At 34.3% G+C, this 20,619-nt stretch overlaps 4 protein-coding genes and 1 long non-coding RNA gene across 12 annotated transcripts; 3 read left to right on the forward strand and 2 right to left on the reverse strand.

The window, feature by feature from the left end:
• Positions 1–740: 740 nt before the first annotated feature.
• Positions 741–1,965, forward strand: LOC111796111 (peroxidase 4-like). The gene is made up of 4 exons (XM_023678805.1): positions 741–962; positions 1,048–1,239; positions 1,323–1,488; positions 1,580–1,965. The coding sequence occupies exons 1-4, from the start codon at positions 741–743 to the stop codon at positions 1,963–1,965; spliced, it is 966 nt and encodes a 321-aa protein (XP_023534573.1).
• Positions 1,966–4,353: 2,388 nt separating this feature from the next.
• LOC111796093 lies at positions 4,354–5,215 on the forward strand. The gene has a single exon (XM_023678783.1). It carries the CDS (start codon positions 4,426–4,428, stop codon positions 5,002–5,004), a length of 579 nt encoding a protein of 192 aa, XP_023534551.1. The 5' UTR covers positions 4,354–4,425; the 3' UTR covers positions 5,005–5,215.
• Positions 5,216–7,185: 1,970 nt separating this feature from the next.
• On the forward strand, positions 7,186–10,452 carry LOC111795756 (CBL-interacting serine/threonine-protein kinase 10-like). Of its 2 annotated transcripts, XR_002815244.1 has the most exons (3): positions 7,186–7,317; positions 7,881–10,094; positions 10,215–10,452. XR_002815244.1 is itself a non-coding variant. In XM_023678322.1 (2 exons), exon 2 carries the CDS (start codon positions 8,292–8,294, stop codon positions 9,726–9,728), a length of 1,437 nt encoding a protein of 478 aa, XP_023534090.1. In that variant the 5' UTR covers positions 7,186–7,317; positions 7,881–8,291; the 3' UTR covers positions 9,729–10,452. The 2 variants fall into 2 exon arrangements, 1 of the variants encoding a protein (XP_023534090.1); XM_023678322.1 differs by having other exon boundaries at positions 7,881–10,452.
• A 1,049-nt stretch (positions 10,453–11,501) lies between these two features.
• LOC111795435 (CBL-interacting serine/threonine-protein kinase 11) lies at positions 11,502–13,322 on the reverse strand. Its single transcript, XM_023677867.1, has one exon. It carries the CDS (start codon positions 13,214–13,216, stop codon positions 11,918–11,920), a length of 1,299 nt encoding a protein of 432 aa, XP_023533635.1. The 5' UTR covers positions 13,217–13,322; the 3' UTR covers positions 11,502–11,917.
• Positions 13,323–15,274: 1,952 nt separating this feature from the next.
• LOC111795659 lies at positions 15,275–19,749 on the reverse strand. Of its 7 annotated transcripts, none has more exons than XR_002815223.1 (6): positions 19,372–19,749; positions 17,903–18,931; positions 17,497–17,658; positions 16,438–16,791; positions 16,069–16,280; positions 15,275–15,424 (listed from the first exon to the last, which is right to left on the reverse strand). It is a non-coding gene; the product is annotated as an uncharacterized LOC111795659 (long non-coding RNA). The 7 variants fall into 7 exon arrangements; XR_002815226.1 differs by having other exon boundaries at positions 15,276–15,424; positions 16,125–16,280; positions 19,372–19,748; XR_002815227.1 differs by lacking the exon at positions 16,069–16,280 and having other exon boundaries at positions 15,277–15,424; positions 19,372–19,748.
• Positions 19,750–20,619: the final 870 nt, after the last annotated feature.

Below are 20,619 nucleotides of genomic sequence, written 5' to 3' on the forward strand. Positions count from 1 at the left end.
ACAATAAATCTAACCATCAACAAAACTATAATAATAAATAATGGGTTTGGTGAATAGAAATTAACCCTAGTTTGAAAAAATAAAATGAATGTCTAACCGTAGTTAGTGAGTTCAAGATTGAACCGGTACGTTTCTAGATTTTTTTAAAATATATAAAAATAATTATTTAAAAAAATTCCCGAAAAACTTCTGTTCATATAATCTGATAATCGATCAACTTAATTCAACCATTCTCAAAACACGGCCACAATAATATTTAACTTTTATGATCGATTTTAATGAGATTTTAGTGATTAATATAATCTATAATTAAAAATTTTAAATAATTAAAAAAAAAAAAATAATGTGACAATCCTAATTCAACTCAGTTCCAAAATAGACGGTTGAATTGGGTTCGATTATGAACTTTACTCGATTTATCCATGTCACTAATTCTACTGGCTCGAAATTTCGAATTAGTTCAAAAGATTTGTTCGTTATTTCATACCATCTTGAGAAATAAATTTGAACGGTTCGTTATTCCAAAGTTGGTGGTAAAGAAAAATGAACGGTTCAAAATAGTCCCAAAATAATAATAATAATAATAATTAAATAAACATTCTAATTAGACTAATTTAATCAATTAATTATTATCATAATCCACCTGCCCATGACGACTCATCCCTCTTTTGTATAAATACCCCTTTTCTTCAAACATCAATCATAATCTCTTCTAATAATCTCCAAATTACTACAAATCTATGGCCATTACCTCTAACAAAATGGCTATGGCTTTAGCAACCGTCTTATTGGCAATGCTGCTCGTGGGCAACTCCTCCGCTCATCTCTCCCCGAACTTCTACTACACCACGTGCCCCAAGCTCCTCGGCATTGTTAGAGCTGGTGTTCAGTCTGCTGTCGCTAAGGAAGCTCGCATGGGTGCTTCTCTTCTTCGTCTCCACTTTCACGACTGTTTTGTTAATGTAGAAAACTCTCCTTTTCTTTTCCTCTTATGTTTTGTTATGTTAATGTGTTCTTCCTTTGATTGATTTTCGTGTCGTGTATTAGGGTTGTGATGGATCTATTCTTCTCGAAGATACTCCTACTTTTATTGGAGAGCAAACTGCAGCTCCCAATGTTAGATCCGTTAGAGGGTTTGATGTGATTGAGAGTATAAAGAAGAATGTCGAAAAAGTTTGTCCTGGTGTTGTCTCTTGTGCTGATATTTTGACTCTTTCTGCTCGAGACTCCGTTGTAGCAGTGAGTTGTGTTTTCACTTTCTAACCCTAATTTGACTCGACTTGATGATCCTAATTCTTTTGTTTTGAAATTAATTGTTATAGCTTGGAGGGCCGAGTTGGGAAGTGAAATTAGGAAGAAGAGATTCCCAAACAGCTAGCTTCTCTGATGTCGCTGGTGCCATTCCTCCGCCAACCGCTACACTCGACAGCCTTATCGACCGGTTCAACACTAAAGGCCTTTCCCCTCGAGATTTGGTTGCCTTATCTGGTATTATCATTCATATACCAAGTTATCATGTGAATCTTTACGTAGCCTTCCCGATCTAAAGCTTTTTTTTTTCTTGCATGCATGCATGCAGGGGCTCACACGATCGGGCAAGCAAAGTGTTTATTTTTCAAGAACCGTATATACAACGAGACCAACATTGATGAATCCTTCGCTGATGAGAGACAGAGGAATTGTCCAGTAAATGGAGGAGACGATAACCGTGCTCCTCTAGACTTCGAAACTCCAAATCTCTTTGACAACTACTACTACAAGAACCTTCTCGATCAAAAGGCTCTACTCCGCTCTGATCAAGTGTTGCATGATGGTGGATCCACTGATTCCTTAGTTGAACTCTACAGTGACGACAGTGATGCCTTCGAAGCTGACTTTGTGACAGCTATGATCAAGATGGGCGACATTGAGCCGCTCACTGGATCACAAGGCGAGATTCGGAACGTCTGCAGCAGACCCAATTAACCCATATTTTCTTATCTAAAATCCTCTAAGCTCAATTATGTTGAACAATATATTTATTTTTTCTATTTCAAATTTGTGTGAGCAAATAATAAACGTTACAGTGATCTTTGTCATTATATTAGTTGATTTATTTTAGTCGGTAATTACAAAATGACAATAAGGTAAGACACCGAGAAGAGGAAAAGATGACAAATTTGCCCCTCTGGATGGTGCAACGCTAAAACTTATCAAACTATTATTTCAAATACCTTTTAAATAAGAAGACGTGCTCCACCCCCGACTAAAGCCATTAATTTATTAATGGAACTATACACTGAAAATGACAAATATTTTACCTTAAAATGTCGAAGGTCGGGAACGCTCTTCTCCATAGCCATTTGTCATTTCGAGTTAAGAAGGGTAAAAATGGAATTAAAAAATAATTAAAATTGCAAACCCATTAGGGTAAAATAATAATAACTTAAAAACAACAAATAAAATAATAAATGTAAATCCAATAGGGCAATCTATAAAATATTGGGCTCGATCTAACCAACTTCTTAGTCCATTAACCACGGTCATGGGCTCAGTTATGGGCTCAGTTATGAGCTCAGTTATGGGCTTACGTTTTACAAATTTAGCCCAAATAGTTTTGTTGGCTTAATTTTGTGCACCATTTTTATTACAAATTTCTTTATATTTATGAAATCATTATATTTTATTTTTTCTATTTATTAACATTTTTCATTTATGGTAAATGATCTTTATATTAATTACGTATCATTGTTTAATTGAGTTGGATTCCGATATAAAAGGAAGGTTACTGGACTTATTAAGTTATAATAATTGTTTTGTCACATTCCACGTACGATTCTAGTTTGGCCTCTCGACTTATCCAACTCAAGTTTATATTTTCAAAATTGAGTTGGATTCGAGGCTCGCTTATCTAGCGTGGATCTGATGTGTTCACACTCATCCTTACTATTTTTAGTTAATTTAAATTATTCCAAACTAAATTTATATTTTTTTTATATAAATTAAGTGACCCAATTTCTTCCGTGTAATTCTAATTCATGATTGTGGGACTTCTTACGTGTAACTAGAGCTCAACAACGAAGTGGCTTCATTGTAATTCTAATATCAATGACGACATCGCTGTACAGGTCATGGAAGAAAAATTATTAGGGTAGTTTCATTTATATTCGGTGTAATAGCCCTCAGATTAGATTAGGTTATTTACGTTGTTTTCGTTAATTTTTTTTTATTATTATTATTTCTTGTTAAGTTATTTTTGTTGATAACATTGTGGTTTAAATAAATTTCTCGTATATGATTAACCTCATGACATCATTTATGAAGTATTACAAAGGGATTGTTCCAGGCATAGTAGACATGTCATGTATACGATAACGACATTATTTTTAATAGAAAAATTGGTTCGTTACACCATCATAGAAATTGATATAATTCACTATATTATTACATTTATATATTATTTCATCATTTTGCAAGTATTTATATATATATATATATTACCAATTTCGTCTAATTATAGGCATATATTTAATATATTTATTAATCAATCATTTCTACCATCATTATATTTTTAAATATATAATATCAACTTGAGAGAGTTAACTTGTAATATAAACAAAGATATTACTTACAACCATGAACAAAATGAGAGTTATATTTTATGTTTTTAAATATGTATTTTGTTTAAAACTAAATTTTAAATTGAATATAAATTATTTATGGACTGTTATAAATTTTGTATAATTATTATTTTTTAATATTGGATAATTTATAATATTTTGTATCACATTTATTTTAAATTAACAAAAAATACATTGTAAAATATTATGTTTAGTTAAGTTTTTGACGTACTGTCAAAAGTCAATACAACCGGTTAAATAGCATATAACTTTTTTTTAGTATGGTTGACGACTAGTAACATTTATACAGTACATTTTGAGGCTATTCAGGCCTCCACAATGGTATGATATTGTCCACTTTGACTGTGTTGATGTGGAACTTTTATCATCCAACACTTCCCTCAGACAAAGTACGCCTTTAGTCATTTTTGACCATGCGTTCGAGGAGGCTTGTTGGACTTTCATCAATCCAACACCTCTCCTCGAACAAATTACGTCTCCTCCTCCTTAATCGAGGCTCGACTCATTTTCTTATGAGTCTTTTGTTCAACATTTGAGGATTTGACGAACACGACTCTCTACAATCGTATGATATTGTCTAGTTTAAACTTAAGTTCTCGTGACTTTGCTTTGAGATTCGATCATCGAACAGTATGAACATGGCAGCATGTACACTCGGATATCAAAGCGTTTCTTCAAATTAATTGCGTGTGTAAATTTCAACCTGCAAATTAATGACGTTCGGCAGCTACTTTTCCAAAATCTCTCTCTCCATCGAACCCTATTAGAACCCTAAAAAACCAGAGAATCCAAAACCAGACCTAAAATGGCCGCTCTCAATCGGAAGCGACGAAACATTTGCATAGCCGTATTACTTTCCCTAATCCTGCTCGTAATCTTCATCCTCATTTTAGCATTTACAGTTTTCAAGCCCAAGCAGCCCACCATCACCGTCGATTCACTTTCTTTGCTCGATCTCAACATTTCTCTGAACGCAGCGAGGTTCGGCGTCGATCTGAATTTGACTCTGATTGTGCAACTCACCCTCGAGAATCCGAATAAGGTAGCCTTCCAACACTCCGATGGCACCGCCGTCGTGAGTTACAGAGGCGAAGAAGTCGCAGAAGCGCCGATTCCGTCCGGTCGGTTGTCGGCCGACGGGACAGAGAAAATGAACCTAACGCTGACGATGATGGCGGACCGGATGCTAGCCAAGTCGGAGCTGTTCTCCGATGTGCTCACCGGTGAACTTCCGATTAGCACTTTCGCTCGGCTGGCCGGGAAAGTGACGGTGATCGGTGTTTTCAAGATTCGTGTTGTGGCATTGTCGTCTTGTGATCTCACCATCAACATTAGAAACAGAAACGTTGAGGATCAGCGATGCGAATATCGGACTAAGCTCTAAGAATTTCCGTCCAAGTAGTTTTTTGGTTCTGGTTTTTGGAGGTGGAAATCGAAAATTAAACACAATCCTAGGGGTAAATATGGAAATTTGTACAGTCCAATAGGCGTTTAGCGATGCTTGTGATGGCCAATGCACAGCGCGTGACTTGTCTTCTAACGACGGAGGGTATAATAGTAAATTGGCGTGTGGAAACTTGTTTTTTTAAAATCTTTTTTTACCAAATTTTTAGAGAAATTACGTCATTTTGTAAATAATCTGATTTTTTTTTTTAAATTTTAGAAATATGATAAATAATAATAATTATTTTTTTTTTTTAATGTTTATTAGATTATATATGGTTGAATTGTAAAAATATATATAAGCTAAATTTGCTATGTTAGGTTAGGAGATCTCTTGATAGCTTGTAATTCATTTTTATTCGGTTAGGTTAACATTTAGTGTCGGTAATACTCATAAGTCACCAAGGGACCCATTGAAGAAGATATCGATCGAATTGGTGAAAACCATAATTCTTCATTTTTTTTTTGTGGTCAAATCCCCGAAAAAATATAGTAAATGATAATATTAATTTTTAAACTTTGATAAACCAGTTTTAACTTTTAATTTTGTGTTTAATAATTATTAATTACACTTTTTTATTTAAAAAATATTTAATAAATCTTTAAGCTTTCGATAGACGTAACATCATATAATGTCGGAGAGACTTAACTTTATACCAACGCCATTCGCAAAGATTGTCTCTCTCAAAGCATTTTTATAATTTCGAAAGAACCCTATTTTTTTTTATAGTGTTTTAAATGGCCGATCATAGATTTTATAATTATTTCTTAGCTAAAAGGTTTTATTTAGGTGTGACAAATAAAGTTGTGTGATGAGTAGGTGTTATCGAGTAGATAAGAATAAACGTTTAAATTGGAGAACCAACCACAAAAAGTTTCCATTTTTCTATCCATCTCATTTTTACGGACAAGAAAAAAAACCTATATCCGTCTGATTATTTCTTAACTTTAGTTTGGTTGGATGACTTATTTGCTGCAAGAACCAAACATGCTTTGTAGCTTCTACATGTCGTGTTTTATGTTTGTATGACGTGTATTAAGTTATGTTTATGTTATGATGTCAGATACACTATGATATAATTATGCTATGCCATGAAACTATTTTAATGTTATGGGACCTCATGCATTTTGTATGAAATGTGAATCGGGATACTTCCTTGCTACATTTAATACCAACATGTACCTTACTATATTTATGTTCGTCATGATATTATGTATGTTCTTTCCCTCGTGACATCTCATACTATGAGTGTGCGCTAGCTTGACTAGTCAGGCTCTAGAGATACATATACGAGACCGTCTGGTGGGTCCATGTGCATGTGTGTGAGTCATGCGTAAGAAAGTACTACACACATCCAGCCATGTCTAGACTTGAAAGTAGAGCCCAAGGACATGATATGATGTTTTTACGAAAAGATAGGTCCCACCACGATTGATGTGTTTGCATTTTTTCAACCCCAACTACTAATTCTTTTCACGTAAAGGTAAGACACTAATGTCCGGTGAAAGCATTACTGTGAAGACCACGGAACCAAAGCTAAGATAGTAACATTTATGTTTAAATTATAGGATTTCAGTTAGATCACGAAATTTTCGTTACTTTGAACGATTGTTATTTCGTTTCCGCTATTTCTTTGATGTTTACTTTTAACTGAAATGAATTTTACGAATGTTCAAATCCATAACATCGTTTGTACAATGTTTTAAATGAACATTTCCGCGCATAATAGACATGTCATGCATGCAATGACGACCTTGTTTTTAATAAGAAAATAGGGTAAGTCGTTACCTTCTTTCTTTTCTCGGTAACTAGTTGTCCTAAAAAATGACTTAAACGCGTCTCGGTTTCTGTTTATCAAACCCAAATAACATATTAACTAACGCTCGATAATTTAAACAAAATAGTAACGATTTAGATTTTGAATAACCATAAAGGGTGTTTTTATTAAACAAAATTATTTAGTAGAAAATTAAAGATGAGTCATTGGGTCTGTTGAACAGGTGGTGTGATGTAACTGGTGTTTCACTTGGAGAAACGTGCAGTTGGCCGTATACGATCCCGGCCCGAAAAGCAGGCTGGTCGAGTTTTCTATGATGCACCCAGTTCTGCGGCCCTCCCATATGCATTACATTGAAAAATCATTTCGAATTTATGAGCTTAAACCAAGCTTCCATCTTAATCCTCTCCATTAATCCTCGATCTCGAGATTTTGCTGCTCTTAACCACAAGCCGCCTCTTCGCTTAACCAAAACGGTAATTGATTTACTCCACTTTCTTGTAAGGGTTCAAGAATTAAGAATTTATGGACTCTTAATTTGGTTATCATTATGGATTATTTGCTTCATGTTCTTTCTTTTTGTGTTCTTTGATTTTGATTTTGATTTTCTTCAGTTTACTACTGTGTTAGAATTTTATTGCGAAGATAGATAGAGAGAGAGAGAGAGAGAGAGAGAGAGAGAGAGAGGCGTTGCTTCTTTTCTGAGAATATTCTGGTTTTTGTTGTATTTGCTTCAATCTATTGCACTAACTATGAGAAAGATACCTTCGAGTTCTTTGGTTATGGAGAGGCTTAATTTGAGTGGGAAGATTAAAAAATGAAGCAGAAACAGGGAAGCGGTAGATTGAAATGTTTGGAGAATTCTAATAGCTTTACAGATTGATAATTGATTATAAATTCTTGTTGCGGTTGTGGATGTGATTCTGATTGTATATGCGTTTGTGAGTTTGGTTTTGTAATTTTTTTTTATTTTTTTTTTCTTTTTCCTGAATTGAAAGTTCATTAATATGAATGGTTGCAAACTTCCCTTTGCCGTCAGGGATCTCTTGCTGAGTATCTCGCTTTTGGCTGAAGGGTGGGCGGTGGTGGTTGATTTCGATTAAAGAGAAACCAGTGGTGCTCCAATTCTCTGGTTTTCCAGGGAATGCCGAAAAATGACTCTTATCCTTCACAATCCTTTCTCAAACATCTATAATTGTTTTGATGCAGTTGAATTGCCCTGTTTTACATTGGAGGAAAACAGTGTCATAAATCAGGAAACCTCACCTGATTTGTGCTTTCAAACGCTCAATCTACCTGCAAGGTATTGCGTAGAGCGCGTACTCTATCAGTACTCGATTTATGGGAAGATGGTTGAGCATCTTTTTTATTATCAACTCCTGCATTGTTGATCTGGTTGATATTAGGATATTGTTCTGTACTTTTCAATATTAGGATTTGATAGATTGGGATGGATAATAAGCAGATTGTGGTGGTTCAAAGATATGAATTAGGGAGATTACTCGGCCAAGGAACCTTTGCGAAGGTATATTATGCGAGAAATACAGAAACTAATCAAAGCGTGGCCATTAAGGTGATCGATAAAGAAAAGATCACGAAGGCTTCGCTAATAGATCAAATTAAGCGTGAAATATCTATTATGCGACTTGTTAGGCATCCTAATATTATACATCTATATGAGGTTATGGCCACCAAGACTAAGATCTACTTCGCCTTGGAATATGCTAAAGGCGGTGAGCTCTTTGACAAGGTTGCTAAAGGGAGGCTGAGGGAAGAAGTTGCTTGGAAATACTTTTATCAGTTGATCAATGCTGTTGATTTTTGTCACAGTAGGGGAGTATATCACCGTGATATAAAGCCAGAGAACCTACTTCTTGATGAAAATGAGAATCTTAAGGTGTCTGATTTTGGTTTAAGTGCTTTAGCCGAGTCCAAGCGCCAAGATGGGTTGCTACACACTACTTGTGGTACTCCAGCTTATGTTGCTCCTGAAGTCATCAATAGGAAGGGCTATGATGGTGCAAAAGCTGATATCTGGTCTTGTGGAGCAGTCTTGTTCGTCTTATTGGCAGGTTATCTCCCATTCCACGATTCAAATTTAATGGAGATGTATAGGAAGATTGGAAAAGCGGACTATAAATGCCCTAGTTGGTTCCCTCGTGATGTACGTCGGCTGCTTATGAGGATGCTTGATCCAAACCCCGCTACTAGAACTTCCATAGCAATGATAAGGCAAAGTTCCTGGTTCAAAAAAGGATTGAGGTTTAAGATGTTAAGAAGTGAAACAGGAAGTGATGCTAAAGCGAGTGAAGATGCAGCAGCTGTTTCTGGACCATCAGAGAGTAGTAGTGTGTTAGCAGATGGAAATCAAGAGCCAGATAGACCTCCGACGTTGAACGCTTTCGATATCATCTCCCTTTCTGCTGGGTTCAATCTATCCAGTTTATTTGAAGACAACTCAAAGAGGAAAGAAACATTGTTTACTTGTAGAAAACCGGCCTCTGTTATTCTCTCCAAGCTAGAAGATATCGCTAAACTTCTCAGGTTTCGGGTGCAGAAGAAGGAAGCAGGCCTACTGAAGTTCGAGGCGCTGACAGAGGGTAAAAAGGGGCCTTTGTCCATTGATACAGAGATATTTGAGATTACTCCATCCTTCTATTTGGTGGAGATGAAAAAATCCAATGGGGACACATTGGAGTATCAGAAGATATTAAAAGAGGACATAAGACCAGCTCTACAGGATATTGTATGGGTATGGCGAGCCGAGCAGGAGCAGGAGCAGGAGCAGCAGCAACAACAGCCTCAGCCTCCGCCTCCGCATCAGCCTCTCGAACTGCAGGATCGGGATCCATATCTGGACCAAGAGGGTGTGTCACAACAGCAGTAGCAGCTCGAAGAACAATCATAAAACCTGGATTTGCAAGGACCTTAATGTCGATCTCCCTCAACTTGTACTAGTAACATACTTTTCTGTACATTTGTTCATCTACTAAAGCTACACTACATTCTGATAAACACTTACACAACAAAATTGCAAAATCTATTATCAGCTTCTTATATCTTTCACATATTCACAAGAAGTACCCGAATTACGTTTTGTACATCGAACTTCATCCGTAACAATCCATACATATAGAATCTGTATCTTGTCATTGGCCAGGCTATGAAATCCTGCCCGATTGATCAAGGAGAGGAGCTTCAAAAGAGTAATACAAGCTCGGAAGCAGCTGGAGTTTCTAAAGCCTGCTTCCATGTAAGTGAAACCTATAAACTTTAAACTCCACAGACCTCTGGTAGAGCATAAGATATTTGTCTGATGAGATATAAACTTCATTGTCCAAATGCTTTTGAACTGCTGTTGCTTTCATGACAGTTCTGGGTCACGCGGCTGTGTTATGGCATTGGGTTTGGCTGGAAGGAACAAAAGTGAAGGTTGGTGAGTTTGGCAAAAAAGAAGAGACACGTTTGCAAGTCATCATGTGGGATTTAGATTTCATTGGTAACGCCTATCTCCAAATGTCATTCTTCAAAGTCGTTCATAAATATAACTTTACAGCACTGCTATGTTCTTGGTGGCTCTGCACTTGAATTGAAAGGTTTGGTTTGTGTAACTTTTCAGCATACTTTTTTAACCCATTTAACACCCGGATATAGTTAAGTTGGTAGAGCCGTATGAGGTCAAGATCTCATGTACGATCGCTCGAGTGTCAATTAGGTGACCTTACATTAGAATTCATGGCTAATAATTGATAACAAGTGTCATGTTTTATATGTTTTGCATCACTTTTCGGGAAATATATACGCTATCAGTATATGGATAACCATCTCTCAAGAACAGGTCTATGTTCGTGAGAAGAAATTGCTAATGGTTATCGATTTTCTTTAACGAAGGATTGAAATTGAAGTTGTTGACGGTGTTATTAGCAATAATGGTGTGGGAATCTTTAAGGCCATTAAGAAAAATGAATTGTTCATAACATTACAGCTTAGCATGGGGCCCCTTTAATCATTTAACTAATTTCCTATTTGAACATTTCCAGCCTCACAAACCATATTCTTCTTCCCACTTGCCAATCTGTCACCATTTTTTTTTTTTTTTTCATTTCATAAATCTTTTTATATTTTTAGTTAAATATTTATATTTTTAGTTAAATTATATATTTATATAAAATAGCCTGTTTTAACCTTTCATAAATGTTTCAAAACTACTCTATTTAAAATACTTAAATATTGGACGAAAAATTATGAGGTAAGAGTGGTTATGATACTTTTCCTTTGACGTTCTTATGATTTTTCGACTCTAATGATAGCTATGAAGCATTTATAAAATTTAAGATTTAAATTTTACGAAATTGAAGTTGATATATGATTTTGCTTGGTATGGTCAAGAAAATTTCTCGGCCACATCTCCAAATATGATGCTTTCATCTCCATTTCATGTGCCCTTGTCTCTATGCATGCCACTTTCCGACTCAAAAGATGACAACGAGATGAGACAAAACAACTCGAGACAGAAATTTATTAAACCAAACTTCGTCCCAAAGTATCTCAACAACTAAAACGATATCAACTTCAATTCTGGAAAACTTCCCAATCATCAACCATCGAACCATCGAGCTCGAAATCATGAAAATGAAAAAGAAAGAAAAGAAGTAGAAAATGAAAGAAAAAGAATGGCATTGAATTGGTGAGATTTTTATATACACCAAAAGGAAATGGTATTTACATAATAATATACATACATAGAAAACGGCTAAACAAAAAAAAAAACCCTAATTCTTCTGAGTTCTTAGCAGTACCAGAGAATTCATCCTTAAATTCCACTGGCAGATGCTTTTATTTTTTTAAAAATTCTTTTTAATAGCAGATTAAAGGGTATTACAGTTCTTAACTACTTCATTAAGATTATTAATTCTTTTTATTTTTTCCATTTTTTTTTTCATTATAATTATTAACGTTCTTGAAATTCATCAATTTTTTAAATCGAAAATACATTACAGCATCTTCTTCTTCGATCGTCAACATCACCCTTTCTGCCCTAATTTTTTTGTTCGATTCTGAAGAATTCCACATGTCTCACTGGTTTTGGTCGCCGGAATCTTGTTGTGATGTTGACGTCGACGCTTCGTTGCCGGTGAGGTGACATTTGAGCTTCTTCTTCAACAATTCCTTACACGATTCTGCATCTCCACTTCTTCTTCTCGCCTCCACCACTACCAATCCGTCGGTTAACCGGAAAATTTCGATTCCGATTGATAAATTACGATTCTGCCCATCCAATTCAACTCCAAATTCCTTTTGTTTCTTCACCTTCAAATTCTCTGCCCTAGCGAGTTCTTCGATTTTCTCCACGATCTTCTCTGGAGACTCTGCTGATACGAATCGCTCACTGTCCGCCTCTATGTTGTGCGAATTGTCGAACAAACCGGATAGATCTAATCCAGATGAGAATGATATTAGGTCGAATGCGTTCAAATTCATCGATTCAGATTCGTCTTTCTCTTCATATTTCACCTCGTAATCATCGTAGAAATTGATCTCCTTAATTGGTCCTTTTTTGAACCACGGATCGCTGAGAATCTCATCGACGGTGATTCTCGTTTGAGGATTTGTATCCAGAAGTCGCGATAGAAATCTCTTGAGGTCCGGCGACATCCATTTAGGGCACCGATATTCCCCCTTGTAAATCTTCTTGTACATGGCCATAAGATTCGGATCATTGAACGGAAGGTAACCAGCACTCAACACGAAAAGAATCACACCACAGGACCACACATCGACTTTCGCACCGTCGTAGCCTTTCTTCGACAAGATCTCCGGCGCGACATACGCCGGAGTTCCACAGAGTGTGTGCAAAAGGCCATCGGAACGGATCTGGTCCGTTAACGCACTGAGACCGAAGTCCGAGACCTTGAGATTTCCATTCTCGTCGACGAGGAGATTCTCCGGCTTCAGATCGCGGTGGTAGATCCCACGCGCGTGACAAAATCCGACAGCAGAAATCAATTGCTGGAAGAATTTCCTGCTCAAATCCTCGCTGAATCGGCCCTTAGCAACCTTGGCAAAGAGCTCGCCTCCTTTGACGAATTCCATAACAAAGTAGATCTTGGATTTGGTAGCGAGAACCTCATGGAGTTTGACGATGTGTGGATGGCGGAGACGGCGCATGATGTCGATCTCCCGCTTGATGTTAGACATTAGCGTTGTGCCATAGATCTTCTTCTTATTGATGACTTTGACGGCGACGCTCTGGCCGGAGCGAAGGTCGCGGGCATGGTAGACCTTGGCAAAGGCGCCGCAGCCGAGGAGCTTGCCGAGCTCGTACTTGCCAAACAGGGCATTATTGCCGGCGGAGTAGGGTTCGATCTCCGGCATCAGGCTGCGAAGGGCCAGAGATCGAATCGAAATTACAGAGAAAAATGAAAGAGAATCAAAATGGTGGAGAAGAGAAGAGGATTTTGAAAATGATTATAAAAAAAACAGACACGGAGAAGAGATTGTTATATTATAGAACAAGATTTGGAAGAATCCTGAAAGAAGGGCAAATTTGGAATTTCATATTTTTTAAATCAGAAAATTAATTAATGTTAAAAAAACTTTTAACTTACTTCCTAATTTTTCCATTAACTTTCCATTAATTTATGTCTCACTTAATTCCTAACCTTTTTCGAGTTACATTTTTTATTTTGTATTTAATAAATTTATTAATATAATAAATATTTTAATTTTATTTATATTAGATATAAAATTGTATTTTATGGGGTAAATTTCAAATCTAGTAAGTACGTGAATATAGTCTAATCAATACAAAATTCTTATAATTTATTAAACATTTTTTAAAAGTTTATGAATTTTATAGAATTTATTAGAGACTTTTCTATTTTAAGTGTATTTTAATAGATAGACAGCTCTTATAAATCTATTGCTAATTTAAACCTAAATTATTAGGCAACAAAAAAAAATTATTAATTCGAATCTCCAACCTTTTAATTGTTATTAAAAATAAAGCTGCGAATAAGAACAAGGGTTCGGTGTCATTATGTTAATAAAAAATACTTGTAAGATGAATTTTTTTTATTTAAAAAAAATGAATTTATGAATTAAATTTGAAATTTAACAGATAGAGAGAGAGGGGGGAATATACCGATTTTTCTGACTTTTTAAAATTTATTTTACTAATTTTGTTGACAATTAAATTTAAAACATTTAATAAAGATTTGGGGTTAAGGGTACTTGTTAGGTTGTGATTGGCTGGGACTTGACACGTTTATGATGTGATGCCACGTCGGCGCCGTCCGCGGTATCTAACTTCAACGGGTTGACTGGTGAAACTGAGCGTGAAACGAAACGACGAGAAGAAGTGTCGTTTTCACGTGAATACTTGAAACTGTTTTCTTTTTTTTACCCCCGTTTTGTGGCTTTCGTTTTGCCAACTGGACTTTGGAACGGTCAATTTTAAAAACCTAAAACATCCACCGAGTTATTTTATTTATTTTTATTTATTTGTGAGGAGAGAGAAGGGTAATTTTGGAATATGTGTTTGGTAATTGGTAGTTGGTTGTAGACTTAAAAATTGGATAATATGTTCATAAACAATAAAACTAATAATTAAAAATAAAAAGAGAACTAAAATTTAGATGGTATCTTAAAAATTATTAATATTTTATTTTATAAATATCTTTCAAAACAATAAAAGAAAAATATCCTTAAAATTTTATAAGTTTTTTTAACGCTCTTAATTTTTTTTTTAAAAAAAAAAGTTGTACAATTAATACCTTGCACTTTTGAAAGTTACGTTAAAATGATTATTTCTAAAATATAGATTAATAAAATTGTCTTTAAATTTTTCATTTTGGATAAAAAATATTCTTAAATTTTCATATATTGAACTACCTTCTTCATACTTGATAGAAAAGGATCCCATCCCATGATCCTGAACCCATCTTATCGATCGCAAATTCCAAGTTTGTCTATCCCAAAAATACCCTTAAACTTTAAAAAGAAATTAAAAATAATACTTAATACCATGTTAGAAAATACTCTAATTTTTAAAAGTAAATAGTGTTAATGGTAAGATTTATGTACATTTGTTAAAGTTACAATATTTTAAAATAGTGAGCTATTTAAGAATATTTTAATGGGAGGAAATAAAAAAGGAAATTTCTAAAATATGGAATTGGATTCTACTTTTCTTTTATTTTATTTTATTTAAAAAAAAAAGTGATTGGATAAGAACACGCGCAGGCAGCACAGTAAGCTCGACGCGCATACACCCAGACATTCAATTTTCACATGCTCATTCATATTATTGCTTTTAATAATATGTCAAAAACTATTTGTCTTTTACTTTATATATAATCAACCCTAAACCCTGTTTTTAATCCTTTTCTAATTTAATTCTATTAAAATTAGTGAGTTTATAAAATATATATAATTTACTGCGAATTAGTGAAATTAAAAATTTATAGTAAGGAGTAAAAATGATTTTCTTTTTCTTCTTAAAATTATATACAACCAGAAAATGGAAGGGCAGAAGGGACCTTTCCTGTAAGCTTCAAATAACCACGTGTCCGAAGATGATTCCTGGAAATTACGTAAAGATATCAAAACAGAGTCCAAGTTCAAATCTGACACAATTAAAATAAGTAATTAATTAAATAAATAAAATAAATAAATAAATAAATGATGTCACGGAATATTCACCGAATCACAGCTCCATGTACTTTTTTTATTATATATTAGAGAGTCTAAACAAATATCACGCTTAATAATTAATAATTAATATGATTTGAAAACCAAACCCAATTCCTATATTCTATTAATCTCAATTCTCACCCACCTGTGACTCATCATTAAACCTTCCTAATAATCCAAATTTTATCATAAACTTTTGTACTCCGGGTTCAGGAATTAGGCATGTCCATTGCATACCAAAACAACTCTGGTATTGTACTACTTTATTGCTTTCATGATATATATAGTTTTCTTATTATATTTTTTAGGGGTATGATGTTTCCACAAAATCATGCATATGCTTGATATACCCGGAGATGCGACTAGTCATCATTTTTCCTATCTATAATTAGATGGATAAATGTTATCTAAGTCATTGTGTTGCAAATTCTTTCAATCTTGCTTTCAAACTCTGCCACCATTTTCTAAAATCTTCTTCATAACGCAAGGCCAAAGACTTTAAGCATACATGGTCGGGGCCAAAGGAAGAGTACCTAACTTGAACTCTTATACAAAAGTCTACGGCTCGAAGAGGGTACCCTTGCTTTACCATAAAAAAATTCACCCAAACGACAGGGCCGATCAAGTCATCCTTCTGCAAATTTCTCTATCAATTTTCCCCAATGCTACCCCAATGTTACGTAGATCCATTGAGAAAAGGAAGGATCATCTTTAAAACAGACCATTCCAAGTAAGCACCACCAACCTTAACAATAATGTTCAACAAAGTGTGAAAATATAAAACTATAAATATCAAATCAAAATTAAGCACCAACCTTAGCAGTAATGAGTTGGCTTAGTCGCCATAAGAACTTTAAAAAATATAAGTAAAAATGAATTCAATTCATGGTGTTCATCTATACCTGTATGAGGAGTTACGCAGTTGTCAAAAACTGGTGAAAATTAAGCATCAATCTGAATATAGCTTCAGTGATTTAAGTCAAATATCCTCAAGTAAGATCACAACACAAGTATTATTATATAGTGAGTAAGAGAAATAATTAGACGAAGGTCCAGGTGATGAAACGTATCTGTATCCCGATAATGGTGCGAAGGGTGCATGCATCAGGCAGCTCAGAGGCCATCTTTATAAAGCTGGCTTTCCACTCGCACTTAATATTCTTCCATTACTTTAACGCACCAATAATTCATACTCCTCGGAAGGCGCAGGCCAATCATTTAGTTTCACTGTTCTTCATATTGCACGACGACCGCAGCTGCAATAACGACAAGAAGAAAATTTAAACGAAAAGCACAAGAGAACAAAATACGAAAAGAAGGAAACACAAAATATCCAATAAAGAGACAATTGAATGAACAAACTTTCTAACTTGTGGAGATATACTTGGCCCATGTTTTTGGATTCAAATAAGAACTAGTAGGATTTTTTATCCCTTGTTTTGTTTTCTCACCACGAACTGCTTGTTTCTATCTTATGATAAACGTGATTGAAAAAATATATGTTAGAACAACCTTTATTTAAAACCCTACAGAAGGAATAGGTTGAAATTTTAGGGCCCCCTTTGGGTTTGGGTTTGAAAGGGAGAGAAAGTGATGTTGTAACTTATGCCTCAATGCTAAAGACTCAAAGCTCACCAGAATAGGGGCCCATAATCTCCCACAGCTACCGATTCTTCCAAGAAATAATGGGCTCCTTTATCTCATTTCAATATCAAGATGGGTCGAGGTCAACAGAAAGGGGGTTGTTCAATGAATTAAAAGAAGAAACAAATTAGCACCGGGGAACCCAAGCCATAAATATAGGCTAGTAGCTGGGTTGAGCAATTAGGAGATATTTACATGCTAATCTAATGGGGTAAAATAATAGAACCTTACCCACCCATGAACTAAGTAAAACACGAGATTGATTTAAACAAATAATTAAAGCAATTAACATTACAATTCATACACATTTACAACACCTGCATGAAAATTACAATATTCTGGTCAAGGAAAAATATGTTTAGCACGATCTTTATTTCCATGGTATAGGCTTACAAACAATTGTGTTTCCTTTCCTTCAAGCATCTTCTCCTCTTGTGTTGCCTCAGGATACGTGCAAGCAAATCATTGTGAAATCCGGTCTGTGTGGGATATGGTCAACAAAGGCAATTGTTAATGTCAAATTATAATGAGATGAAGGGAACAATAACTGAAATAATAAAAGTTTAATAGGATGTCTTGACGTGTTTCTTTTGAGATCAGTGATTCTTTTCTTGTTTAAAAAACAAAAACAAAAACAAAATAGGGATTTACAGTTTTCCGGTAGACTAGTAACACTGTATTCGAGCTAAAGAAAAGAACCAAGGCAAAAGTAAAGTAATCTACCAATAAATTGGATGTATCAGCAATGAATGATAAAGTTGCATTTTTTGCCCACTCACAATCTGATTACCTGCACTAAATATCAACAAATACAAAAAGAAAGGGCCACGATGCAGCATGTAAACAAGAATAGCTAAATATATTTCAGTATAAATGAAAATGAAAATTTACACACGATGGAATGAATAACCTAAATTTATGATCACAGTTTCCTCCTGTATGAGCCAAACCTAACATTTCGCTAGATGTCCATTTTCACAAAGAAAGCAACCTCATACCTTTCTAAGCCTGTTGGCTAAGGGCAACTTGTATTGTGCATAAGAAATGCAACCTACAGTACAAAAATGTTTAAAACTAGTTGCTGGAGTTTCTAAAACGAAGTCTTATCGCCCTTGACCATAGTATCAACCAAGTCAATCTACCAAGTGAAGCTAGAGTTCGGAGGGGTTTCTCTGTTTTACACAAAGATAGTTGAAGTTTCCTAATTGTAAACCAGCTTAGATTTTTTGTTCTCAAGCTAACCAGCACAATTCCATACTCCATTTGATTATCCATCTCCAATTACATGGAAATATAACAGAGGACAATAAAGTCCAATAAACGAGCATTGGTCAGAGGGCATAGAACATAACAAAGATAACAAGAAAAAGAAATCCAGTTTGTAACAGAGAGGACACTAAAGTCCAATAAATTTAATCCTACCATAACTATGGCAAGGAAATAGAAAATTCAGCACAAAATTGTGTTAAGCTCAAATACGACTCTTTCTCCTTCATGCATGGTCGACAAGCTCAAAAGGCATGAAAGAGTTCCAAAAAATGGTTTTATGAGTCACTTCACCTTTGTAAGTTAACCCCTTTTTCTATACCTGGCATGAAATTGTACCGCCACAGTCGGCCAGAGGCTTCGCACTGGCCTCAAATGTAGGTTATTCTTACAATTTGAATCAAGTTTCAAGACCAAATGATCCAAACATATAGTAGCAATGTCACCATGCTTGCTAATACTTCTACAATATTATTGGTTCCTCTTCTAGGAAAAAAAAAAAGTAATTGTCATATTTTTCAACCATGATATAATGGGAAGTGTAGACCAACAATTGGTAAAACAATCGCATTCTAATCTCTAAAATTTTAGAAAATTCCATAAGAAGATCAGCATCAGAAAAAATAAACTCCAGTAAACTGTAGACTCTTCAACATCGAAAATTCAAAAATGACACGAAAACATCAAAGTTGACTTCAATATCTTCAACTGCATGACAACACATTAATGAGAACCTTCCGACCATCCATAACTCAACTCATTGATACAATAGTTCTTAAAAAACAAACGGCAAACTAGTTTCCTACAGTTCGTGATTCGCACTCTTCTAAGGAACCAAACATGGACTAGAAACTGTCGGTTAAAAGCACAAACACACATAATTCCAAAGCGAGCCTATAATCGATCACGCATACAAAATCACATACCAAAAGGATTAAGGAGAGGACGGAGAGAAACCTTCAGAAAAACGTCATCACAAGGCTCCGGAGGAAGCGAATGAGCAAAGCAGCAGAGAAGAGACGGCGAGGAAAAGAGAGAGGAAGAACGGAAATGCGAGCAGCAATCGTTTAAGATTCAGATTGAAAACTATGTAATTACTAATGTAATATACCATCAGGATCCCCTCAGGTTTTTTGCAATCCACATGTTCAATTGCCGCTTCAAGAGCATTTCCATGGCAACTCCCTTTCTCTCTCCCATCGCCGCAACCCTAACCTCCGTCACCGCCATTCGCACCCTTTCTTCCCATCCTCGAGTGTTTCGGTACCGATGGACGACACCAAAACCCTTCGGTCGCCGTTTCCCAACCCTTATTTTATAGAATGCCTCCGTCCGATAATTACAAAAATACCATACTAACTATTTACCTAAATTAATAAAAATAATTTTGTATTTAGACAAAAAAAAAAAAAAAAAAAAAAAAAAAAAAAAAAAAAAAAAAAAAAAAAAAAAAAAAAAANAAACATTAATATTTATTTCAAAAATATCTTGAACAATTAGAGGGGTTTCAAAAAATACCTTTGATTTTCAAAATTATTTTAAAAAAAGACCGTTAAATTTTTAAAAATATTATTAATACTCTTAATCTAAAAAAAATATTCAAAATAACATTCAAAATTTTTAAAATAATTGTTGATAGAAAAAAAAAAGGTAAATGATATTAATGCTATTTTTAAAATTTGATAGATATTTTTTAAATATATTATTAAGTTGTTATGGTATTAATTAATTTTTTAAAATTTAAAAGGTATTTTTGAAACATTAAAAAAAAATTCAAGAATATTTTAAAAATAAATATTAATAATTTCAATTTAAAACTAACTAGAAATAAAATATTTTTAGATTTTTTTTTTTTAATTTAAGAGTATTTTTTAAAACAAAAAATACAAATTTTATGAATAATTTTATTTATTTAACCTATGACATCATTTTTTTTAATTTAAATTTTTGGTGGGATAATTTAAAATATTATAATTCGGATCATTCAATAAAATTCTAAAAATATTCCTAAAATTATTTATAAAATTTTATTAAAGCCTAAAAATAGCTTTTAAGCATAATAATTAAATTATAATTTCTTTTCGAATTATAGGAATAAATTAAATTAAAGATAAAAATTAGTTTAATCAATTTTGGTCTTATTTAAAAAGTGGGAAAAAAAATTAAAAATAAAA

Source organism: Cucurbita pepo, chromosome LG05 (assembly GCF_002806865.2).
Source record: "Cucurbita pepo subsp. pepo cultivar mu-cu-16 chromosome LG05, ASM280686v2, whole genome shotgun sequence".
NCBI lineage: Eukaryota > Viridiplantae > Streptophyta > Magnoliopsida > Cucurbitales > Cucurbitaceae > Cucurbita > Cucurbita pepo.

Bases quoted from the DNA above. Each gene is read 5' to 3' on its own strand.
- LOC111795435 (XM_023677867.1), bottom strand. From the start codon at position 13,216: ATGCCGGAGATCGAACCCTACTCCGCCGGCAATAATGCCCTGTTTGGC.
- LOC111796093 (XM_023678783.1), top strand. From the start codon at position 4,426: ATGGCCGCTCTCAATCGGAAGCGACGAAACATTTGCATAGCCGTATTA.
- LOC111796111 (XM_023678805.1), top strand. From the start codon at position 741: ATGGCCATTACCTCTAACAAAATGGCTATGGCTTTAGCAACCGTCTTA. The intron at 963-1,047 runs GTAGAAAACTCT...GTCGTGTATTAG, and splicing joins TTCACGACTGTTTTGTTAAT to GGTTGTGATGGATCTATTCT. The intron at 1,489-1,579 runs GTATTATCATTC...GCATGCATGCAG, and splicing joins AGATTTGGTTGCCTTATCTG to GGGCTCACACGATCGGGCAA.
- LOC111795756 (XM_023678322.1), top strand. From the start codon at position 8,292: ATGGATAATAAGCAGATTGTGGTGGTTCAAAGATATGAATTAGGGAGA.